The sequence below is a fragment of the Pseudonaja textilis genome, chromosome 1 (genome assembly GCF_049901715.1).
Source record: "Pseudonaja textilis isolate UNSWEBS1 chromosome 1, rPseTex1.2, whole genome shotgun sequence".
NCBI classification, from domain to species: Eukaryota; Metazoa; Chordata; class Lepidosauria; order Squamata; family Elapidae; genus Pseudonaja; species Pseudonaja textilis.
In genome coordinates this window covers 297,290,561-297,312,490 of record NC_141990.1, presented here as the reverse complement: position 1 = coordinate 297,312,490, position 21,930 = coordinate 297,290,561, and the positions used below count along the sequence as shown (strand labels likewise).

The 21,930-nt window shown below is 39.5% G+C and overlaps 1 protein-coding gene across 13 annotated transcripts in view; it reads right to left on the bottom strand.

Moving 5' to 3' along the window:
- Window positions 1-19,833, bottom strand: part of EVL (Enah/Vasp-like) — a 138,713-nt gene extending 118,880 nt beyond the window's left edge. For 6 of the 13 annotated variants that reach the window (XM_087922172.1, XM_087922177.1, XM_087922173.1 and 3 more), the window contains exon 1: window positions 16,575-16,594. In XM_087922172.1, coding sequence (XP_087778298.1) covers window positions 16,575-16,579 — 5 coding nt within the window. In that variant the 5' untranslated portion in view covers window positions 16,580-16,594. Of the gene's footprint in view, window positions 1-16,574; window positions 16,595-19,022; window positions 19,311-19,438 lie in introns of those variants that run through there. The other 7 variants (XM_087922182.1, XM_087922176.1, XM_087922187.1 and 4 more) reach the window with 3 other exon arrangements.
- Between the last annotated feature and the right edge of the window lie 2,097 nt (window positions 19,834-21,930).

Genomic DNA, 21,930 nt, shown 5'->3' with positions numbered 1-21,930 from the left:
CTGTAAGTATAAAGACAGTTCCTTCACTTCTATTTCCAGCATACCTAACCAAGACATGGCTGCTCTTGATTCCTCTCATCCTGGACTGAAACTGGGGAGGTAATACCTGAACAGGGTAGAGATCAAACCTAGACAGAAGGCTGCTCTATTCCCTGCTTCAGCAAAGGCAAAATCTGATTTCTTTTCTGCAAAACTGGCACACTTAAACAGTTTTCACACTCAAAACTCAAGACAATGTATCTGAGAGGAACAGTTGAGAAATAATTCAACATAGAAACTCTGCCATACAAACCCTGGGGCACGGGTAGGATTCAAATTTCTTAACAACCAGTTCTGTGGGTGTGGCCTAATTTGTGGATGTTGCTTGGTGGTCATGTGACTGGGTGAGCATGGTTTGCTGACTGGGTGTGGCTTGGTGGTCACATGACTGGCTGGGCGTGGCTTATATGTAAATATTGTAAATATTTATGTAAATATTTAATTTTTATTTAAAAAAGAGCAACTTATACCCAAAATCAGGCAAAGCAGGCAGGCAGATTAAGTTGCTCACAGAATCGCAGATTTACTCAAAGATCTATCTTTTTGCCATCAGCTACCTGAGTCTGCACTGAAAAATAGAAGCTTCAGTCCTAAGGAAGGCTCAGCTCTGCTTTTAGATTAGCTAGAAAGCAAGAAATCCAACAATTTCCTGTTTTATAGTTAATCTAAATCTCCTGGCACAGCAGAACAGCTGATGGTTGGGGGGGAGGGAAGAAAAAATAGCGACTTAGCAGGCAAGTTTGATGGCACGCATACCAGGTAATGTGTGAGTGGGTAGGGAGGGAGGGGAGGAGCCAGCCAGTGGCACGATTTGCCGGTTCTCTGAACTGGGCAGAATTATAACAACCGGTTCTATAGAATTGGTCCGACCAGGTAGAATCCCCCCCTTCCCTGGGGGCCAGGAGAGTCACTCCTGTTCTCAACCCATTGTTGCATCAAAGTGATAACCTTCCAGGACAGAGAAAGCAAAACCAGAGTATCACTATAGTATTGTTTCCCCGCCCCCCCCCCGTACTAAGCGAATCTGCTCTTTCTAAAGCTCTCCAAGCCCTTTAAAAATAAGGGATGCTAGATATTTTGCTATTTTTAGTTTTCTAGTGTGTTCAATGTCTAAAACAAAGATTTGTCCAGGAAATCCCAGATGTGTGGTAACTCCACAGACATCATGCATTATCTTCCATTAATTTGCTCAAGCTGCACGAGTAGATTAAAATGGCTGGAGCTATAGTGAGACCTTCTTTGCCCTTCTGCTCCTGCCTTCCCAATGTATTTTTTTAAGGCTGCGGCTATCAAAAATCACAAAAAATGTGTGGTTAATTAGCAAGATTCACATAACATGCTATTTTATTATAATATTTTTATTATTTATATTTTATTATAATATAAAATAGGGCTTGTGGTTCAAGACATTGTCTGACCATGTTACGTGAGCCAGATCATCATATTATGACATAGGAACTGTGAATGTTTAACATATGTTTACTATTCAGCAAATGAAATGTTTTAAAATGCGATAGAATCAGAACAGAACAACTGGTGTGACTTGAAAAGGGCCAAACCAGCAGAGTCACATTTTGAAAAAAGCAGTGCTGACTGAGGGAAGTTGAAAGTGTCAGGAATTGAAATATGCGTCAGGCAAAAGCTTGTCTGCCTAGCAACAATACGAGCAATGTGGAACATTCTAGTTTAGCAGACAACATACAGTCAGGGGAACAAACTTTCAAACATGAGCAGCATTCATTATTAAAAGCATGGCTTTTAAAAAAAGAGACGGGAGGCCTGCAAAAAGAAGCCTTATTTATTTGCAAGATATTAGAAAAGTCAAGGCATTGCAATGTGCAGAAAGAGGAAAAAGGAAAAGACTGTCTAGGAAATAATTTTGGGAATATTTCCAACATACCAACTATACCCAAAAAGCTTTGAAAGATGCTGATATTCATATAAAAATGTAGTGTCTCCATCAATCCTAAATTCACTTCCTTTGAAGTCAATTGGTTTTTTTGCTCGGAAGCCTGTTTCTGTTGACAGAGCACTCAGGCCACCACAGCCCCTCCCCTGACACAAGTGACATCAAGCTGGTCATGCCCCCCTGAGATCAAATGCAATTCTTATGTGTCCCTCAATTAAATAGAGTTTGACACCCCTGCTCTATTTAATCAAATATTATTGTGTTCAAGAAAATTCCTAGTCCCTTAACAAATTAAAATAATACATATGTAGACCTCAAAATCATGTTGTCAGCCAGGCAACCAGCTACTGATTTTAAAATATAATGGTGCCAAGAAATTGCACCAAACTATATATCAAATGGCATTTGAGCACAAAACTATATGTCTCAAAACACAGATTTATATTTCATCATTTTGATGTTGGGAGTATACTCAGAATTGAATCTGTTTTATGATAAAGTGCAGGATATATTTCTTCAATTCCAAATGTGTGCTCTGCATTTAAAAGATTGATACATTAAACAGAATAATACATTAATTAAATGTACTAAAATGTTCCATTTTTTAGTCTTTCAAAAAATCACTTTCATCAAAATGTTTTAGTAAGTCCATATAAACATTTTCACTTAATTATGCTTAAAATCACTACCTCTCTGAATCATCTATTTCATTTTTCTTTCTTTTTTTCTTTTTTGGACATTCACCAATTTCTTCTATCTTTTTCTTCCCAATGTTCTCAACATCACTCCAGGCTCATCACCAAATCAGTTTTCCAAATACTCAACCAATGGCATTTTCTTGTAAACCTTGCTGCAGTAGTCTAGCCATAGTTGATGAAACACGAATCACTGTTGTAAATGGTAATTCTGAGGCTAGAAGGACCCCTAATTTGTATACGGAGGAGGGTAAACCCACCCTGAGTCAATGGAAGGGGCAGGACCTAATCAGATCACTCATCTATAAACAGCAGCTGCGTTTCACAGCCTCCAAATCTTGCATCAGCACCCATGGCCTGGCATGGGATGGTGATGTATAATTGAATATGATGAAATACTGAAATATCTCAACCCCAACATGGCATATGTCTTCTAGTAGTTTTACCTAGACCCGTGATCGCAAACCTATGCCACATGTGCTGGAAGTGGCACACAGAGCCATTTCCCCTAGCATGCGAGACTGCGCCTGGAAGAGCCTCGTTGCACATGTGCACTTGCTGCTGCCTCCCAACAGCTGATTGTCAGGTATCTTGCATGCATGCATGAGGGGCGGGGGTGTTCAGGAGACATGCATGTGCAGAGATGTGCAACGCATGCTGGAGGTCATGAGCGCATGCGCAGAGATGCACGTTGCATGGAGGGATCGTGTGCACATGCACAAATAGATGGCGCGCAGGAGTGATTGCATGCACATGTGCAGAGATGTGCGGCATGGAGTGATCATGCACACATGCGCAGGCATGTGGTCCGCCACAAGGGGAATTGCACATACATGTGCAGATGTACAGTGCTGCAAGGGGATCGCGCGCACAGGTGCATGGGGTGTGGTGGGTGCCCAGCATGGATTGCCTTCTGGGTGCTGGCATGCGAGCGCGAGCACACGAGCACACATGCAATTATCGGCACAGGAGCTGAAAGTTTTGCCACCACTGACCTAGACGTTCAAGAGCATAGAGCACAACACAATAGGGCAGCCATGGTCTCTTCTCTCCTGCACACCAACTGGTATCATACACTCACCTAGGAGATAAACCATTGAAATCACCTCCAACTCCAACCTTAGCCCTAACCCCAATCTGTCTAGCAAGATGTTATTATTGATATTATCAAACTTCATTCAAATGACCTCCAACAGGTATATCAGACTGAAGATGGCTCTGTGAAGGTGGAGCCAACAACCACAGCAAAGATCAAGGAATAGGTGATATGGAACCTCTCCAGATAAGATGATAGGAGATTGCCCATCAGTGGTCTCCAGGGCTGCTCCTCACAAGGAGATTGCAGAACAGAGATCATCTGTGGATTTGAGCACCAGGAAAAAAACAGGATTAGCTATTTTGCTTGCAACCTCAATGAAGATTTTTAAACACTAATTTCGCAAACCTCACCCGACTTTCAGAAAAACAAGTTTGAAAATGCTGGGCAACTCTGCCTTCAATCCTGGATAAAAAAAAAATTGTGTCATGAACTTAAAAATTTAAAGAATGTGAAATAAATAGCAAAAAGCTAAGGATTTTTATCTCAAAGTTATAAATGGACGAGGGGTCCAAATAAAACTGGAATATTGTAACAATTTACAACAAGATATTAGGATTAATTACAAAGTACAAACAACTCCTCCTAGGAAATAGATCCTATCTGGTTTTTACAAGACAAAACTAAGGTAAGCAATTTCATTGACCCTAGAGAGGACTAAAATTTTTAGATAAAGTTTTACAAGCCTCTAAAATGTTGCAAAATAATACCATTTAACAATGAAAATAGTGAAGGAGCCTTTTAAAGAATGAAATTAGAAAATACTTCTAAGATTTGTTTATAGATAAGATATGAGACATGGGATGAAGAGATGTTTCTAACTTTAAAGAGGGTGTGACAAGTTACTAAATTTGTTTATACTTGTGATGAAGGATGCTTTTTCTCCATCCCTATCCTTTCTATGGGCTAAGAAATCTCTTTTCTGTTTGTTATCCAGGCAGTGGCTCTTCCTCTTGTCTTCTTACAGGTCTTACACCACTTCTGTGATGTCACCATATTATAAATCATATCCAGAGGCAACAGGAAATGTATCTCTCTCACCAAAAAATATAAGGTTGTACATTAAAAAAAAGTGATACCAATGTGGTTTATGCAATGTACTACATATAAAATATATTATGTATGTAAAACTGAGAGAGTTCGGTCTAGTAGTTAAGGCACCAGGCTAGAAACCAGGAGATTGTGAGTTCTAGTACCCCCTTAGACATAAAAGCCAGCTAAGTAACTTGGAGTAAGTCAGCCTCTCTCATGATGTCAGGCTCAGGTAACAAGCCACTAAGTCAATTCCTGTCACAAGCAATAATGGATCAATATTTTTTTTGATCCAAAAAAAAAAAGTGGGCCCTGTGCTTGTGAGAAAATGCTAAAAAGGAAGGAAAATATATGGAAAATTGACATCAAGCCTTTTGTTATAATTGGTTAGAGTTAGACAAAAGGGCGAGTGGAGGTTGTGCTGAAACTCCTTGGACTTCAATATACAGCACTGCCTTGACAGTAGCAGTGGCACAAGATTTTATGAATTCAATTTGTTTAATTCAGATATTTTCCAAGCCAAGCACATAAAAATCATCAATCTTTTCTTTCTTTTTTTCTTCCTGGACATTTTGGAATTTTTGGATTTGATGATGTTTAGTTTTTTCTTCCTTGTTTATTTTTTATTTATGGTTTTGAAATGTAATAAAATCATATTAAAAAAAGAAAACAGCAAAGAAAGAAAACAGTAAAAGCCAGGTGAAAAAATGAGAGAAGAACAAGTCTTTCTCGGTTTCATTTCCTTATCAGAACAAGGTCTCTGATGAGGATTGGTGGGCTCTAGTTCCCTGTGTTATATTGATCGATATAATGATGCTTGGAAGGACACAGGTACCCAGTGACATTTTTAAACGCTATAAAATTACAACGACACTGAAAAAAGTGACTTATGACTGTTTTTCACACAACTCTTACAGCATCCCCAGGGTCACGTGATCAGAATTCATATTGAATATTTATGACCATTGCAATGTCTTGGGGTATGTGATCACCTTTTGAGGCATTTATTTATTGATTTATTTGGTCAAATGCTTACAATATAATAGAAATGAGAATAAGCATAAGTTTAAATATAAGAAATAGGAACTAATAATTGGGACAATAGGATAGGGATGGTAGGCATGATTGTGCACTGCCCCTTACAGACCTCTTAGGAATGGGTTGAGGTCAATAGAGGTTAGTTTGAGGGTAAAGGAGTGGGGGTTTGAGCAGGTGACAATAGAATCAGGTAGTGAGTTCCAGACATTGACCACTCTGTTGCTGAAATTGTACTTCCTGCAATCAAGTTTGGAGTGGTTTACATTAAGTTTATATTGGTTGTGTGCTCTTCTGTTGGTGTGGTTAAAGCTGAAATATTCATTAACTGGAAAGCCCTTCTGATAAGCAAAGTCAATGGGAAAGCTAGATTCACTTAACAATGGCAGTGACTCACTAAACAAAAGTAGCAAGAAAGATCATAAAATGAGGTAAAACTCATTTAACAAATGTCTCACTTAATAACCGAAAATTTGGGCTTAATTGTGGTTGTAAGTCAAGGAGTACATGTACTGTATTCTAAACACATGGAGGGAACTAAAATAAGAAAGTGATTTAAACCACTGTATCATCTTCTCTGTTTCAGCAAATATCACATTTTCTCATTCATCTTTTTGTGTGATGAGAAATACAGTTGTAGTAAATTGTAGTAAACTGCCTTTCACAAAGTCAGAAAATGGATTTTAGAAAAATCAGTAACCCATTCCCATGTAGTAAGAAATTATTCAAATATATATTTAAAGAATGCATATTATGGATCATGACTGAAAAAAGTTGATTCTCATTTCCAATTGTTTTGAATGTATCACTCCCACATATAAAAATGTGCATCAGAAGCAGTGTACAAATAATGAATTAAAATAAAAAAATAGCTGCCCTCATACTTTAATTAATATGACTTTCCTCAAAAAGTCTTTGAAATAATACCTGATAATTTACCATCATTTACTGTCAGTGCTGAAATGTGGCAATAGCTTTTCATGTGATTTTAATGCCAGGGAGAACAATAATTATAATAATCTATTCCGACACAGACATTGTTTAATAACAAAAGTCAGGTTGAAAATATTTCAGAGGTATATCAAAAGTTCCATTTTTACTAATCACAAAAACTTAAAAATAACCACGCTGGCTGAATTCATCACATGAACCCTGTTATGTTTAGCCATAACAAGTCCATTAAAACACAATGCTGATGATTAATCAGTTAATAGTAAAACCAAATAACAGGGCCTTTAATACATTCTGAACCCCAGAACCATGTACATATATTTTTAAAGCTTTGCAAAAGGCCAATAGTATTGATGCCTCTCTAATTTCTAAAGAGAACCTCATCCTCAAACCTTGGGTTGAACTCCGCCTGAAAGGATCTAGATCAGTGGCCCTCAACCTTTTGGACACCAGGGACTGGTTCCATGAAGAGAATTTTTTCCTCAGACCGAAGGGAGCATGGTTTCACATGCTGCTTGCATCCCACGGATGGGGCTTCGTTTGTTTGCATGGCTCGGTTTCTGGCATGCTGTAGCCTGGTGCCAATCCACGGACCAGGGTTTTGGGGCCCCTGATTTAGATTACCCACTTCATCCAAAATCCTCTTCAGCTGCCATGCAACCACTCTCCCCCCAATCTTCCCTAAGAAGGGAATATTGGAAACTGGACAAAAACTGTTTAGCTTCATTGGATCAAGCGATAGTCCTTTCCGGAATGGCACACCACAGCCTCTGTGATGACCCGTAGTCTCTCAAAATAACCCAAAACCCAAAGCATATATTAAAGTCCGGTAAAGCCTTCAACTTAACTTCACTGTTTTATTAGGCACAGTTTAAAGTCACAAAAGTAAATAATGAGGCAAACAGAAAACCAAAACAAACCGCATTGATGAGAGTTCCGAAGCAAGCCAAGATAACTAATCATAAACTCCAGGAAAATAACTGAGAAAAGTCCACGGGAAGAATGCCAGCAAAGATAAACCTCTTTCAAGGTGAACACTAAATTGACTCCTGCAAATTCAAACTGCGCAGTTGCAAACTTATATACATAGCTCCCACCTGCAAGCCACGAGGAGGATCATGGTACTCTCCTCTTGAGTAGGCCTTGCTTTTCCCTGATCCTCTCCTCCCTGAGTGACCTAGGATGGATAGGGGATGGGCCTGGATCCTCCTCTGACTGCTCAGCCGGCCTCTGCCCTTCCCCAGCCTCCTCCACCACCTCTGGAGCCACACTCCCACTCCCTGTTGGCTGTTCCTCTTCTTCCTCAGAGTCAGTCTCCACCAGGGGCATGACAGCCTCCTTAAGAAACAAATAAATACAATAAATTAAAAAGAAATAAAACAAGTTAGTTATTTTACCATCAATGCCCCCCAAATCACAATAAAACAAAAATCCTCTGGTTTTCAGCAATAGGAACAATTCTCTATTGAAACGAAGTGGAAATAAATTCAACATAAGAGAAATATTTTCTTGGCTTTTAAAAATCTCTGTACTTGAATGCCAAACCAATGTTTTAATCTCTAGAACTAATTTTATAGCATTAGCTAATTTCATTATTGCTCTCAGTAATATAGTTCAATTCTGACCAAAAAAATTTCTATTTTACTATTCACATCTGAACAGCTCACAAAACAAATATAGCCACTTGATAAGACAATTTATTAAAAAGGGCTTATTCTCATTTCTTTTACAATTACTTTACCATAGGTTTTTGACAATGTTTTTTTAAAAGGCCTGTTGCTGCCTCTCAATGGCAACTTTTGTAATAGTTTATTAGCAAGTGTACCCACATATCCATAGACAAATGCCACTTTCTTTTGGATTGCCAGGTATCAAAACCTAAAAAGCATTCAAGTTTTCAAAGTTCAGTTGAAGGATACATATATATTTATATATCAATCACCCATCACGGGGAATAATTAAACAACAAACACATCTCAATCCTTCATTTTAATAATGTTTGTATGATATGAAATGATTACCTTAGTATAGACTTTCCCCAACTTCTTCAGAATTCCTGGCCCACTTCCATCACATACCAACAGCAGCTGGGATTCCAGTAAAACTTGTTTTGACATAAAAGGAGATCAATTGAGCCCCAAATTTCTGTTGCTAAGTGAGGTCCCCCCCCCCCAATTTTATGACCTTTCTTGCCACAATTGTTGATTGAATCATTGCAGTTATTAAGGTGGTTTAACGTGGCTAAAAGTGAATCTGGCTTCCACATTGACTTTGCTTGTCAGAAGATCACAAAAAGTGATCTCATGATCCCTGGGACACTGCAGCCTTCAACAATATGAGTCAGTTGTCAAGCATCTGAATTTTGATCATGCAATCATGGGGATGCTGCAACAGTCCTAAGTGTGAAAAACAGTCATAAGTGACTTTTTCCAGTGCCGTTGTATCTTCAGATGGTCACTAAACAAATTGTTGTAAATTGAGGACTACCTGTATCTAGTTCCTTATTCATCAAATCAGGACCTTCATAGCATCTTTGACCCTACATAAGGTACAGTGGTGGTAATTTACCGGTTCTGGTGAGCCGGTAGCAGCGATAAGGGGCAGAGACCGAACCGCTTCTCTCCACCACTAAGCTCCCATACTCACCTTTATCTGCTGAATTTGAAGCGAGCTGCTTTGTGTGGCACAGAATAGTGCCGTGCAGCAGCTGCTGAAGTGATCAGGATCATGCAAGCTTGCAGGAGACGAGTTAGAATGCCTCTACGCCTGCACAAAGTGCGCATTTGGAACATGCATGCACGCAAAGTATGTGCACACGCGCAAAGCACGCCCACCAAGCCATGCCCACCGAACCAGTGGCAAAAATATTTGAATCCCACCACTGATAAGGTGACAATGTATTGTGAGCATTATCCACATATTGATAACCTTATCTCAAACAATTAACAACTTTCCGAAAGGTTTCATGTAGATGTTGGGAGCCACCCAGAGTTTGATATAAAATAGGCAACTGTATAAATGTTTTAAGTAAATGTTAAGCACTATGAGGGACATAATTAGTCCTTGTGGTGCCCTCTAAGGAGCCAGACCATTCCTCTCCTTCATACACTGTATTCTGCTGAGGAAGTAGCAGAAGTAATGCAGAACAGTGCTTCCTACATCCAAACATCACTAGAGTTCTTGAAAAATATGATGGCTGATGGTGTAGAATGCTGCCAAAAGCTCTAGTAGAATCAGAAGAGGCGCAATCCAGGTATCCAGGTACCAAACTGTCTCTTCTGCTACATATACTTCCACTTTCTTAATCTCTACAATTTTAAGAGACTGTCAAAGCATCACAAAGACAATATCAGACTCATCTCAAAAGATTATGTCCATAGGGTAGTTTAATCCAGAACAATTGTTAGCGACTTTGTCGGCAAAGAATTTCACATGTCACATCTGTCTCCTGAAAGATATTCTTATTTAAAGTAATACATCTTCAGATAAAGAACACCAGTGGGCACAAGTCTGTAGAAACAATGAATCTGAAGAGATAATCATGATTTTCCATTTTTATCATCATGCTATATTTCTGAATATGGATATACAATCATGTTTAGTCAGATTCTTTGTTTTTTTTCCCCACTGTTGTCCTCAGTGTCTAGTCATCATTCTGTGCCCATCACCTCCAAATTCCAGAATACAAATAGATTAATGGCACAAAACACTCAGGAAACAATTAATAATAGTAACAACAATACTACTAGTGGTAAACAGGATTCAAAATAAATAGGCAATATTAGTTAATATCAGAGTTTCAATGTTTAATGATTTTTCAAGAGATCAATTGGTTAATGATTGATTCCATGACTTTGCACGTGACACAACATAGTGAGATTGGTCTGTAGTTTTCAACCAGGCTGGGGTCACCTTTTTTGAAGATAGGGATGACCACAGCTAAGGACCATAGGTTCGGTAAGGAGCTGGTTCTGAACATTTTCTGTATTCTTACTCATGTTTATATTTATACCTATTATTTTGAAAGTGATTGACAAATCAAAATAAATAAAAAATAAAAACAAGTCAGATGATTTTCCAATACAAACTAGGAGTTTTCTAATTGCAATTACTCTCTCCCTAACAGCACAATTGCATGCAAAATACTTCCTATCAAAATTTTCTGAAAAACTGAGGTCTCTATTATAGAGACTTGGCATCCTAGAAGTCTTTATGCAAACATGTTTGGCAAGCACCAAGTCAGTATAGAGTGTTCCAAAGCCAGAGAAAAGTGATCCACCCTCCAGCGAGATGATAATCTTTAACCACAAATTTGGATCTTCTGTGCCTTCAGATGCATATACTGGCAAAACTAGATTTTGCATCAGTTATGTGAATTCAATTAATGAGCATATTATGAGCATAAAAACAAAAAACCCTCCAGCATAATCATGAAGAAGGAAGTTTAGCTAGTTTTGCTTGTACCTTCTACCTTAAAATAAATAGATATTAACGTCACACAAAATATCATGATCTGTTTCTACCATCTAAAGCAGGGGTGTCAAACACATGTCATCACGGTGGCATCATGCGACATATTGGGACTTTTTCCCCCTTCACTAAACCGGGCATGGGCATGGCCAGTGCATGACGCATCTGCCCCACGGGCCAGAAGTTTGACAGCCCTGATCTAAAGCATAAGACACAAACTAAAGGAACTGAATCCAAAGAAAAAGAAATTCAATCAGTAGGAATAGTTTGTAGTGGAACAAATTACCAGGAGATGTGGTCAATTTCTCTTTCCTATATAAGTTTAAAGGAAGGCTAGGCAGACATGTTTTAGTTTTAGAGGGGAGTTGACCTATGTCCTAATTAGCTTCTTTTTTTCTGTTGCATTTTAAGCAAACCACTTCTGAAAAACTTGCCCAGAAAACTGCAGGGATTTGTCTAGGCAGTCTCTGACAACAGAAGAGAAAAAAATGAAGTTACCTCGTAACACAAATAACAGCTTAAAAGAGATAATTAGGCCTGGGAAAGGGAGATAAAGTATTAAACCTTCCCTCCCTGTTTTCACTTTCTTAGAGTTGCTCATTTCTCCTGTTATTTAAATCACAAAATATGCTCAGATAGGTAGGGCCACTGCTTTACATTAGAACCAACATACTTTCAATTCAGGGGACTCTTCAAGATAAGCCTGGACTTACAGTCAAGCACACCAACCAGAACTGGAGGCAGAGCTGAAGCCTGGAGTTGTGTGGGACTTGTTCAGAATGCTTTGGATCTTACTCTCATCCAATTGCAATTAGATTCTGGTCCCACATGCTATATTTCAAAGAACTGTGCCATAAGAGCTAAAGTGAAAAAAAATCATTTGTCTAAAATAAAACAGCAAGCCAGAGGTATACAGGATTTATACTGAGTGACTAATTTGGTGGAGCCAGAGGTCACTTGTGATTAGATCACATCAATGGTTCTCAAAATGTGGTCTGGGGACCAATGGGATCTCTGAGGGGGTCTGCAAAGTGGAATAAATATTTTAAAATTAGTTTTAATATTTCTGATACAGTAAATAGTGATAATTAAAACCAACACAAATCAAAGCTCTCCGGGGTCCTCAATAATTTTTAAAAACATAAAGGGGACAGAAGACCAAAATGTTTGAGAATGACTGATCTAAAATACACAGCCGGCAAGTCTAGAACTCAGTTTTCTGGCTTCTAGGCCAGCACTTTAGCACTGTACTGTACTCAGAAAAGTGTAGCATTGCTTCTTTTAAAACCCTTCAACTTATCCATCTGAATAAGTTGCCTTCAACTTATCCATCTGAAATTTTGCAATGGGTATTCCCAACCACCAAGGGAAAAACTTCATCACATTCTGCTTCTTCATACACACAAAAATAGTCCAGTTCCAAGAGCTTGGTTCCTTTAAATCCAACAGTTTTAAAGGAACAGAGCAGAAAAATCATAAAAACTAGAACTCTTTCTCCCCTATACTACAAAAATGTTTCAAACATTTTTGTTTATTCCACATGAAACTATGAAAAAAACTTCACTATGAATTCAGCTTTTAAGTAAAAATGAACTACCGTTGACATGATCCCACTTTGACCAAGCAACTTTTAGAGTTCTTGATTTAACTCCAATATTGATTAGGTGGCCTCTGCACAGGTTTAGTAAAAGGGAAGAAAAAATATGAACGTACTTATTTTAAAGACAAATACCAGGATATAATGTGCAATTATGGATCAATACATGGTAGCTTTTCTTCATTGCAGTTTGCCACATTGAGTCTACTGAGTATTAATTCACATACTGTAGTCACACTACTTTTGTTATCTGAATATGTACTCAGAAACATGTTGCCAAATCTTAAGTGAACTGTCTGTTTACACAGCAGGGAGCTAAATCCATGCCAAGATGTTTCTTCCCAGAGCTTTTTGGCACCTCTGTTACCCTCAAGTATTTTGCTTGTTTTCCACTGTTGCCAATGATCTTTACTCTTCTTTATGCACATTATTTATTCTTTTTGTATTATGCATATTCTCCTGTTTTTTAAAGTTACTGTATAATGTTTATTATTCATGGTTTCTCCCCCAAGTTTTCACTTATCTTTCATCTTTTTTAAGCCTCCCAAACCTTTAAATAAAGGCATATTGAAGCAATCCATCTCCTCAATCACTACAAAATGCTTAGCATTCACAAACAAGACACAAAAACATCCCAGCTTGTCTAATATTTTATCATTTTTAATAGTCAACTCAAGATTTACAGTAGTGGTGGACAAGCTTTTGAGTTTCCAACAATTCTCCCTAGAGTAAGACCTTGAAAATTTTAAAAATGTATTCATTATTTTGGAAATTTATTGGGTTAATTAATATTTCATTAAGGTTTTCCCCTTGTGGTCCATCAGGCTGCATTTGTTTGTTTGTTTCGTTGTTTGTTTGAATGTAGTTTTTCAGCCTTCCATCCTTCCGAGGTAGGTAAAATTAAGACACAAATTGTTAGAGGCAATATGCTGACTCTGTAAACAGCTTAGAGAGGGCTGTAAAGCACTGTAAAGTGGTATATAAGTCTAAGTGCTATTGCTATTGCTATTTTTTAATGATAGTAGACTTGGACAGCAAGTAGACAGACAAAGCATTTTGTTCATTAATCAGTAGTATAAGAGTTGAGCACCAAGCATCCAAGTTTACAAATATTTATATCCTGAAATTTTAATAATCTACAATTGATTTCTAATGTAACTTACAGAAGGCAATTCAAAGATCAGGCTGAATCATATTTCATTGGAATATAAACAGGAAACATTTCTTGCCAGCACATTGCCTATATAATATTATCTGCCAATAAACCATAGAGCTCTTTCATTGGACCACTTTAATGTTTTGCCCTCTGCTGTACTGTAAGGAATATATAACAATATTTCCTTTGTAAAAAAAAAACCTACGTAGTTTCTTTATTTTAATGTCATTCTGCTTTATTTTATCTTCCTCTCCAAACATATCTCCAACTCTGCTTTTCTAGTTCCCCATCCAGTATTCCCTTTAGAGACTAAAATTGCAATTGCACACTCACTAATTTGGTAGCAAGTTGTAAACAGATACCCACAATATGTTACAAAATCCAAGTACAGATCTCTGTCTTTGGAGCTTTGAAATAGGCTCTCTCAAAACAAAATGTGAAGATCTGGTACACACTAAGTTATAATGTGTTTTATTTGGGTTTTGGCACAGTGTATGTGCAATCCTAGCCACTATAGTTTGTTCAATAAACCATAGTTTAGTATGTTTAGATCAATGATGAGAAAAGTAAAGTTCTACATTTAGGCAAGAAAAAACAAATGTACAGGTAGTAATTGTAAGAGGGATCTCGGACTCCTAGTGGACGGTCACTTAAATAAGAGCCAGCAGTGTGCTGCAGCTGCCAAAAAAACGCCAACACGGTCCTAGGCTGCATTAACAGAGGGCTAGAATCAAGATCAAGTGAAGTGTTAGGAGCGCTTTATAAAGCTTAGGTAAAATCACACTTAGAATACTGCATCCAGTTTTGGGCGCCATGATATAAAAAAGATGTTGAGGCTCTAGAAAGAGTGCAGAGAAGAGCAACAAAGATTAGGGGACTGGGGGATAAAACATATGAAGAATGGTTTCAAAAATTGGTTATGTCTAGTTTAATGAAAAGAAGGACTAGCAATGTCAGATAGGAGTGTTCCAATATCTAAAGGGCTACCACAAAGAAGAGGGCGGCCACCCTATTTTGCAAAGCACATGAAGGCTGGACAAGAAGTAATGGATGGGAAATAATCAAGGAGAGAAGCAACCTAGAACTAAGGAGAAAAATCCTGTTAGTTAGAATAATTAATCAGTGGAAAGACTTGCCTCTAGAAATTGTGGGTTCTCCAACACTGGACGCTTTTAAGAAGAGATTGGACAACTCTTTTGTCTGACATGGTATAGGATTTCCTGCTTTGAGTAGAAGATTGGACCCAAAGACCTCCAAGGTCCCTTCCAACTCTGTTCTCTATTCTGTTAATATATCATGGCTTAGCACTGTAGGAACTCAGTCCAGATCCATCCTCTTTTACTGTATATTAAAAGAAAAACAGTTTGCTTTTTGCCTTCACACAGTGTATCATTCTCAGTAAGGATGAAGTTAAAACACTGCCTTCTCTGTGTATGCCAGGAGATCTAGGAAAGGAAAACAGTTGGTGGCAACTAGAGACAATGCCTGGCTATCAAGGCTTGCCAAGATTGTGAACCCTCTGTCAATATTACAGAGCCAGCTTTAGAGTCTATAAAAAGAAGAAAAAGCCTTCACATGCACGAATATAAGAGGTCAGCTATTTTGTGATCAGAAAAAACAAGGTTTGTCTCCTATGCACTAAGTAAGCCAGTCTTCAGTGGATGCTCATGAAAATAATAAATATTTTCCTTTCTCTACCAAATGACTTTTTAAGCATTCTGCTGACCATTACTCCTAGAAGACATGGGTAAAATGAGACCTTTGAGAGGCAGTCTAATTAGCTCACTTACTGTCAGAGGCAGCAAAAGACAAGACTTACACATTATACACACATATGTAGTCTATGGAGTTCCATATCAGTGCACTATTTTCTGGTGGTGTCTGCAGCTTTTAATAAACCCTGGCATACTCTGTCATACCAATGTAAGTAATGATGGGCAATCATGCCCAAACATACCATCCACTCACATGATATCTATTCACCCCATTGAAGGACTGAGAGACACAATGATAGTTCAGTGTCCTTTATTCCTGGCATGTCCAGTTCCTGTCTAATAAATAACCTGTGCCTAGCAAGCAGCTGCAGAACATTCTGACATTTCAGAATGTGTTCCCATCATAGTCATAATTATGTCCTGGAATCAATTAAAGGGGTACCTCAATAGACAAAATTCAACAGAGGCCAAAACCTTCTCCTGCCATTTCATTTTTATCTTGCCCCAAGAGGCTTCTATATAAATTATGAAGTGCCACAAACAGTAGCAATTATACCAGTTGCACGGAGTTTGCATTTAAAACCCAAAGCTTCAAAAATAACTATATTCCAGAAATTTTCCTAAAGGCACGTGCTTGGATAATGCATGGGGGGGTGGGGGATGCTGGGTTCACTCATTTGTACAAGTGGCAGACTCTCAAAACAACAACAATAACAATCAGGATTTTTGTGCCATTTATTCTCTATGTGCTAAGAAAAAAAAATGCAGAGACTGTTGTGCCATTGGTGAAAAATATAACAATAACATAAATCCAGAAACAAGCACCTGTATAAGCAAATAAAGATCACCATCATAATATATAGGACCTTAATTACAGACCTCATTACAGACCCTGGACCAGAAATCCTCAGTGGAACAGCTTTTCTTAATAGTCCCATCTCTTCCTATGCGGTATCATTGCTTCCAATAGTAGAGAACATACTGTAGGTGGCTCAGTATATCACTCAGCATATCACATGTTCTTTTTTCCGCTGCACCCAATCTGCCCCATAGTCCAAGAAGATATTCAGTACATCAGGAGGTTGTGTAAAGATTGCTCTAATAGCTGTTTATATTTCCAGAAAGCAGCTTTGGAAGAATAATGAGAAGATCAGAAGATTAGCAGCATTTGAAGGATCATCATTTAGTTCAGTGCTAGAAGCTATATCTTGGTTGGTACCTAACAATGTCATCTACCTGAATTGCTCCTGGAAGACATACATAGTATATAAAGCTTAAACTCCCCATCTATTTTACATCATAAAATGAGAAAATGCAATGAAGAAATCTTTTCTTCCTAGCTCAAAACCACACATATTCTCAAATACAAAGGAAAATGCAGGACATACACTACAAAAGGCAGAGAAACAGATACACAATTTCAATGAATTACCTTCCAAGAGATAAAGGAAGTAGTCTTAGCACTGTCAGTTAATGCATGGCAACAGTGATGAAGGAAAGGCACACCCACATTCATGGCAACAGAAGGAAGCAGTACATTTTCCCTGCCTCTGTTGCCATGCATATATTCTGTTTTCTCTACATGAACCATTCCATAATCATTGAAATATAAAAGCCTATTTTCATTGTTCCCTTCGCTTCCCCTCCCCACTGAACAGCTGATCGATAAAATAATTTATGTATGCTGGGCAATACTAAAATCACATGCATGAGAACTGAGAGGTCTCTTTATTAATTACATACACAAAGAGCTCTTTCCCACAACTCAGTTTAATGCTTTGCTCCCATCTGTGAATCATCAGAAACCTAAACTTTAAAGCTTTTCCCACTGTTAATTCTAACTGCCTCTGTTCTGGCTTATAGTCAGAAGATGATGTTCTCATTTTCCATGTAGGGAAGGCTGCTTTCTCCTCCCCACTTCTTAATATTATCAGCTGGAGGGAAAACATCTATCAATCGCAACATTGATCCAACTAATGATAGGTTTGACACATGGCTAAATCCATAAGTTTAGCCACCTCTCAGAACCTGCCCTCCACTTTCACCTGCAATCTCTTCAAGTCTGGAGAAGATGGGATGGAAACAGCTTCCTATAGCCCAGACCTGCTGTAGGCCAATTAGTGCAATTAGCTCAAAACAACAGCTTGGTGGGGATGACACAACCCCACTCTTTTCTGCTGTTTGTGATGTACCTCCCCCACCCCGGAAGAACATGGAATTTATTTTTTGAAAACAATCAAAACAAGAGGTAGAAGAAGCGGGAGCGAAATGTGCTAAGAAGTTCAAACAGAGACTGTTGTGTGATCCTTATGCAATTCCATCTCCACCAGTGCTGGTCAACTATTATTTGGGCTGTTCCAAACTGGGGTTGGTAAAGAAACTTAATGTCAACAATTCCGCCCCATGGACCACCTGACAGAACCATCAAAAAAATTGTTCTCTCCATGTAAAACTGCCACAGCTAGTTAGCTGCTCAGCACTGACTTGTTTACCTAAAAGCATGCTATGGGGTTATTTTATTTTGGGCTAAACAGGACATATGATCTTCCTGATTACAATACAGTAGGCAAACAAGTTATTACAGTTTTTTCAACAAATTAGATTTTAAAAAATACTAAATTGTTAGTATAAACTCAAGCAATCTGTCGTAGTAACTTAAGACATGATGCTAAACCACTCGCAAGCATTGCATCCATCTCTTCATTTGCTGAAAGACTGAAGGACCCAATAATCTTTCTTTCACTGAAGGGAAGAAACTACACAAAATGAAAGGTTTTACATTTCTAGGACAGGCTCCAAGCCTGATGGCCACTTAAAAGTCATTCCTCTTAATGCCAGCTGCCACGATTTTGTTGCTATTCTTTGAGGCCACTATTTGCACTCCCAGTAAAGCTGAATTACCTGAAGGGGAAATACACTGTTTCACCAACTCTGAACAATGCCCATCCTCCAAAGGATTGGGTTATGTGCTAAGTACATGAAATGAAGGACCTTAGTTTTGAGAACATAAAAGTATATGTGATCAGATGCAACTCACAACAGATTTAAGTTTTCAGGCTGGCAACAGACCAGAAAAAAAACACACAACACTTTTTCCACAGCTCTGCAGAAATCACCAAGACATCTAAGTAAACGTTTGCACCATACCAGAGAAAGAAGGCCAGCCATCGGCAAATGCTTGACAAATTCTAGAGCGCTGTGAACCTGTCACACCCGCAAAACACATCACTTGGTAGGGCCTTCGGATTTACCGTACTGAGACTTTAATGAACTAGATAAGACAATTCGACAAGATGCAGGTATCCCCCCACCCCCACCCCACCATACCCTGTTGGCCACGGGGATGTCACAAAGGATTCTTTTTGTCTCTCACAGCTGCGGATCCCGCCGCTATTACAGAGCACGGGAGCAATGGCTAATTAAAAAGAGAGAGTTGGCAGTTCTATTCATGTTCTCCATGGAAGCGGATACAGAAGGCTCAATTCCGCCTAGACTGAAGCTCTCTGGAAATTCTAGGCCAGAGGCGAAGAGGATTCGAGACTGCAATGCACACGTGTCCTTGCTAGAGGCAGACCCAAGAATCCCGCTCTTACACCACTCCGCGCATACTCCTCTGAAGGGCAGAACCAGTGTTACTTGCACCTGCCCGCTGCCAGGTGAAAGCGCCAACCCTCCTTCCCCCGAGGAGGAGGAGAAGAAGAAAGAGAGCTCGAACACCCGCGCCTCAGGCTCGGCCGACTCACCTCATTTTCCCCGCAGCTGAGCTTTGCGCAGCCGTTTCTAGCTAGCCGCCTTTCCCCCCACCGCACAGCGGGAAGTTTCCCCGCCCCGGCCCGGGATTCGGCGACGCTCCTGCAGCAAAAAAGCGGCAGCAGCTGCTATTCTGGCTGTCAGATGCTCAATGGAGGAGCGCCCGAGAGGAGGAAGAAAAGCCCGCCGAGCGCTGGCGACTTCGCTCTTGCATCTGCTCTTCAATTCTGCCGCCTCGCTCGGCTCCTCCAGCTCGCAGGCAGTGGCATCTTCTTACCTCCCCCCCACCCCCGCGGCCAAGGGCGCTAGCTGGGGAGCCACTCCTCGGCGCCTGGCAGCTGGTCCAGGGCCCCGGCCATCTCCCCCCGCCGTTTTCCCGGGATGTGGCGAGGCAAGAGTGGGCGTGGGACAAATCGCTGGCGAGGGAGGAGGAGAGGGAGGAGGAGGAGGAGGAGGAGGAGGCGCACAAAGCCCGCGGGGCTCTGCTGCCCACTGCTGCCGAGAGACACTTCCGCCAGTCTGTCTGCTGCTGCTGCTGCAGCTCTCACGAGCACCGCGGGCCAGGCAAGCCCATCCAAGCACGCGCAAAGTGGAGAACGCAAGCGGAACGTTTCTGCAACACAAACACCGGCAAGCGCGCACGCGCCTGTCAGTGCGAACAAGGTGCGGGCGCGCTTCGCCTTGTAGGTCTCTGCCGGTTGCTCCTTTGAAAAAGGAGTCGCGGCTCCCCCGCTGGAATTTTCAGTGCAATTAGCGCAGAATTTTGAGGTACCCTATTAAATGTAGTTTGTGTGTGCGCAAATTTTCGTGGGTTCTTACCGTTGTTTTTTATTCCTTAAAACCGATACAAAATGTGATGCTCTATGTATGCTGTGTAGGTTTCTCCAGTCTGTCCCTGTGACTTACGAGTTGGTGTATAATTTACCTCAAAACCAAACACTATGGCTGGGAATCCATTGGAGCTGAAGCCGCTTCAAAATCAGTAGTAGTTCCAATCGGTAAAGGTTCTTTCTTTGCCCCAGCATTGAACATAATAGAGCCCAAACTTGTAATACCAGTATAGTGCAGCCTACTTGCTGTAATGTAGTTACAAACTTTTAAGCATTTTAAATGCAACAATTTGTATTTTCAATAGATATTGTCCAGTTGATCTAACAGTTAAAATATTGTCCTGAATTGTTAAGTGTGTACATATAATGTATACAATCCACTAATGCTTTTGGCAGAAAAGGGGAACAAAGTGTATTCTGAAGTAAATATCCTTCAGTTGAATGGGTTTATTCTTGTATGTCAGGGTGAACGACTCTTTTAAGAGATGGCAGCAGTTGGTGTTAGTGGAGAAATAGTTTCCATTTGCTGAATGGAAGAGTCTCTTCTAAGTAGCTCTTACATAGGATCAAAGAAGAAATGTTTAGGATGGAGTCAAGTGTCTTCCAGGTGACAACTGGCCCAAGCCTTTAAAGTGCCACAAGATCATGCTTACATGGTCTATAACATGTAAACCAGAGATTGCAAACCAGAGATTGCAAAAGATGACCGTCTGTAGCTCAGAAGACTTCAAAAATATTTTACACAATTCAGGAAAAAACACACACGTGAAATGCCCAATTCAGAGGTGTGCAGGAATGTCTAGAGGAGGGGGTGTCATAAAGATTTGTGAAATATGCCATTCTTTTATGTAAATTAAACATGTAGTTTAGAATGGCATGTTGATGTCTATCTCTCAACTTAACCCACGTGTGTGCTCTGAGTCAATCTGCCAAAGCTAGCTCACTATAAATGGAGCAGTTTTAAGGGCACTACATATTTTAAAGGTACAATACTTAATAAACAGAGTAAATTCTCCCTGATCTTTTTGCAGAATGCCTAAAATCAACAGCTGGTATGGAAAAAGGCTCTTGTAGCAATTTTTAACATTGATTCCATCCTCCTTACTTGATTGGATTGATTGGAAAATCAAAGGCAACTTTGAATGGCTCCAGAAGATCTCTGGAAACTAAGTGATGCACTTTGAGGCAAACTGTGTCCTTTATGTATATATTGGTGAGGTCTCAGCTTTTGAGGTCATGGTCTTGAGAAAAGTGATAGAAGAAGGAACTGCCATATTGTAGTGCTCTTGTACCAATCTATGATACAATTACACCTGATTATTTCTTCACACAACATATAATTAAGGTGTCGAATTCATCACATGGCATGGTAACGGCTACTCACTTGATACATTCATGGAAGAGAAACCTATTAAATATTAGCAGTGCCTTCCACTAATTACAAAGGAATACCAGTTGCAAAGGAACAGAGTTGGAAGGCCTTGCTTGAGAGTACCTAGATGTAAATGGGTGGCCACTGTGAAAAACAATATGGTTGATTCTATGAACTGATCCAGCAGAACTATTGTTACACTGATAGTAGAATTTAACAACTCATGAGCTTATCTTTAGTAATCCTAAGTGAAACACATCCTGACAAGACTTTTGTTTTTATA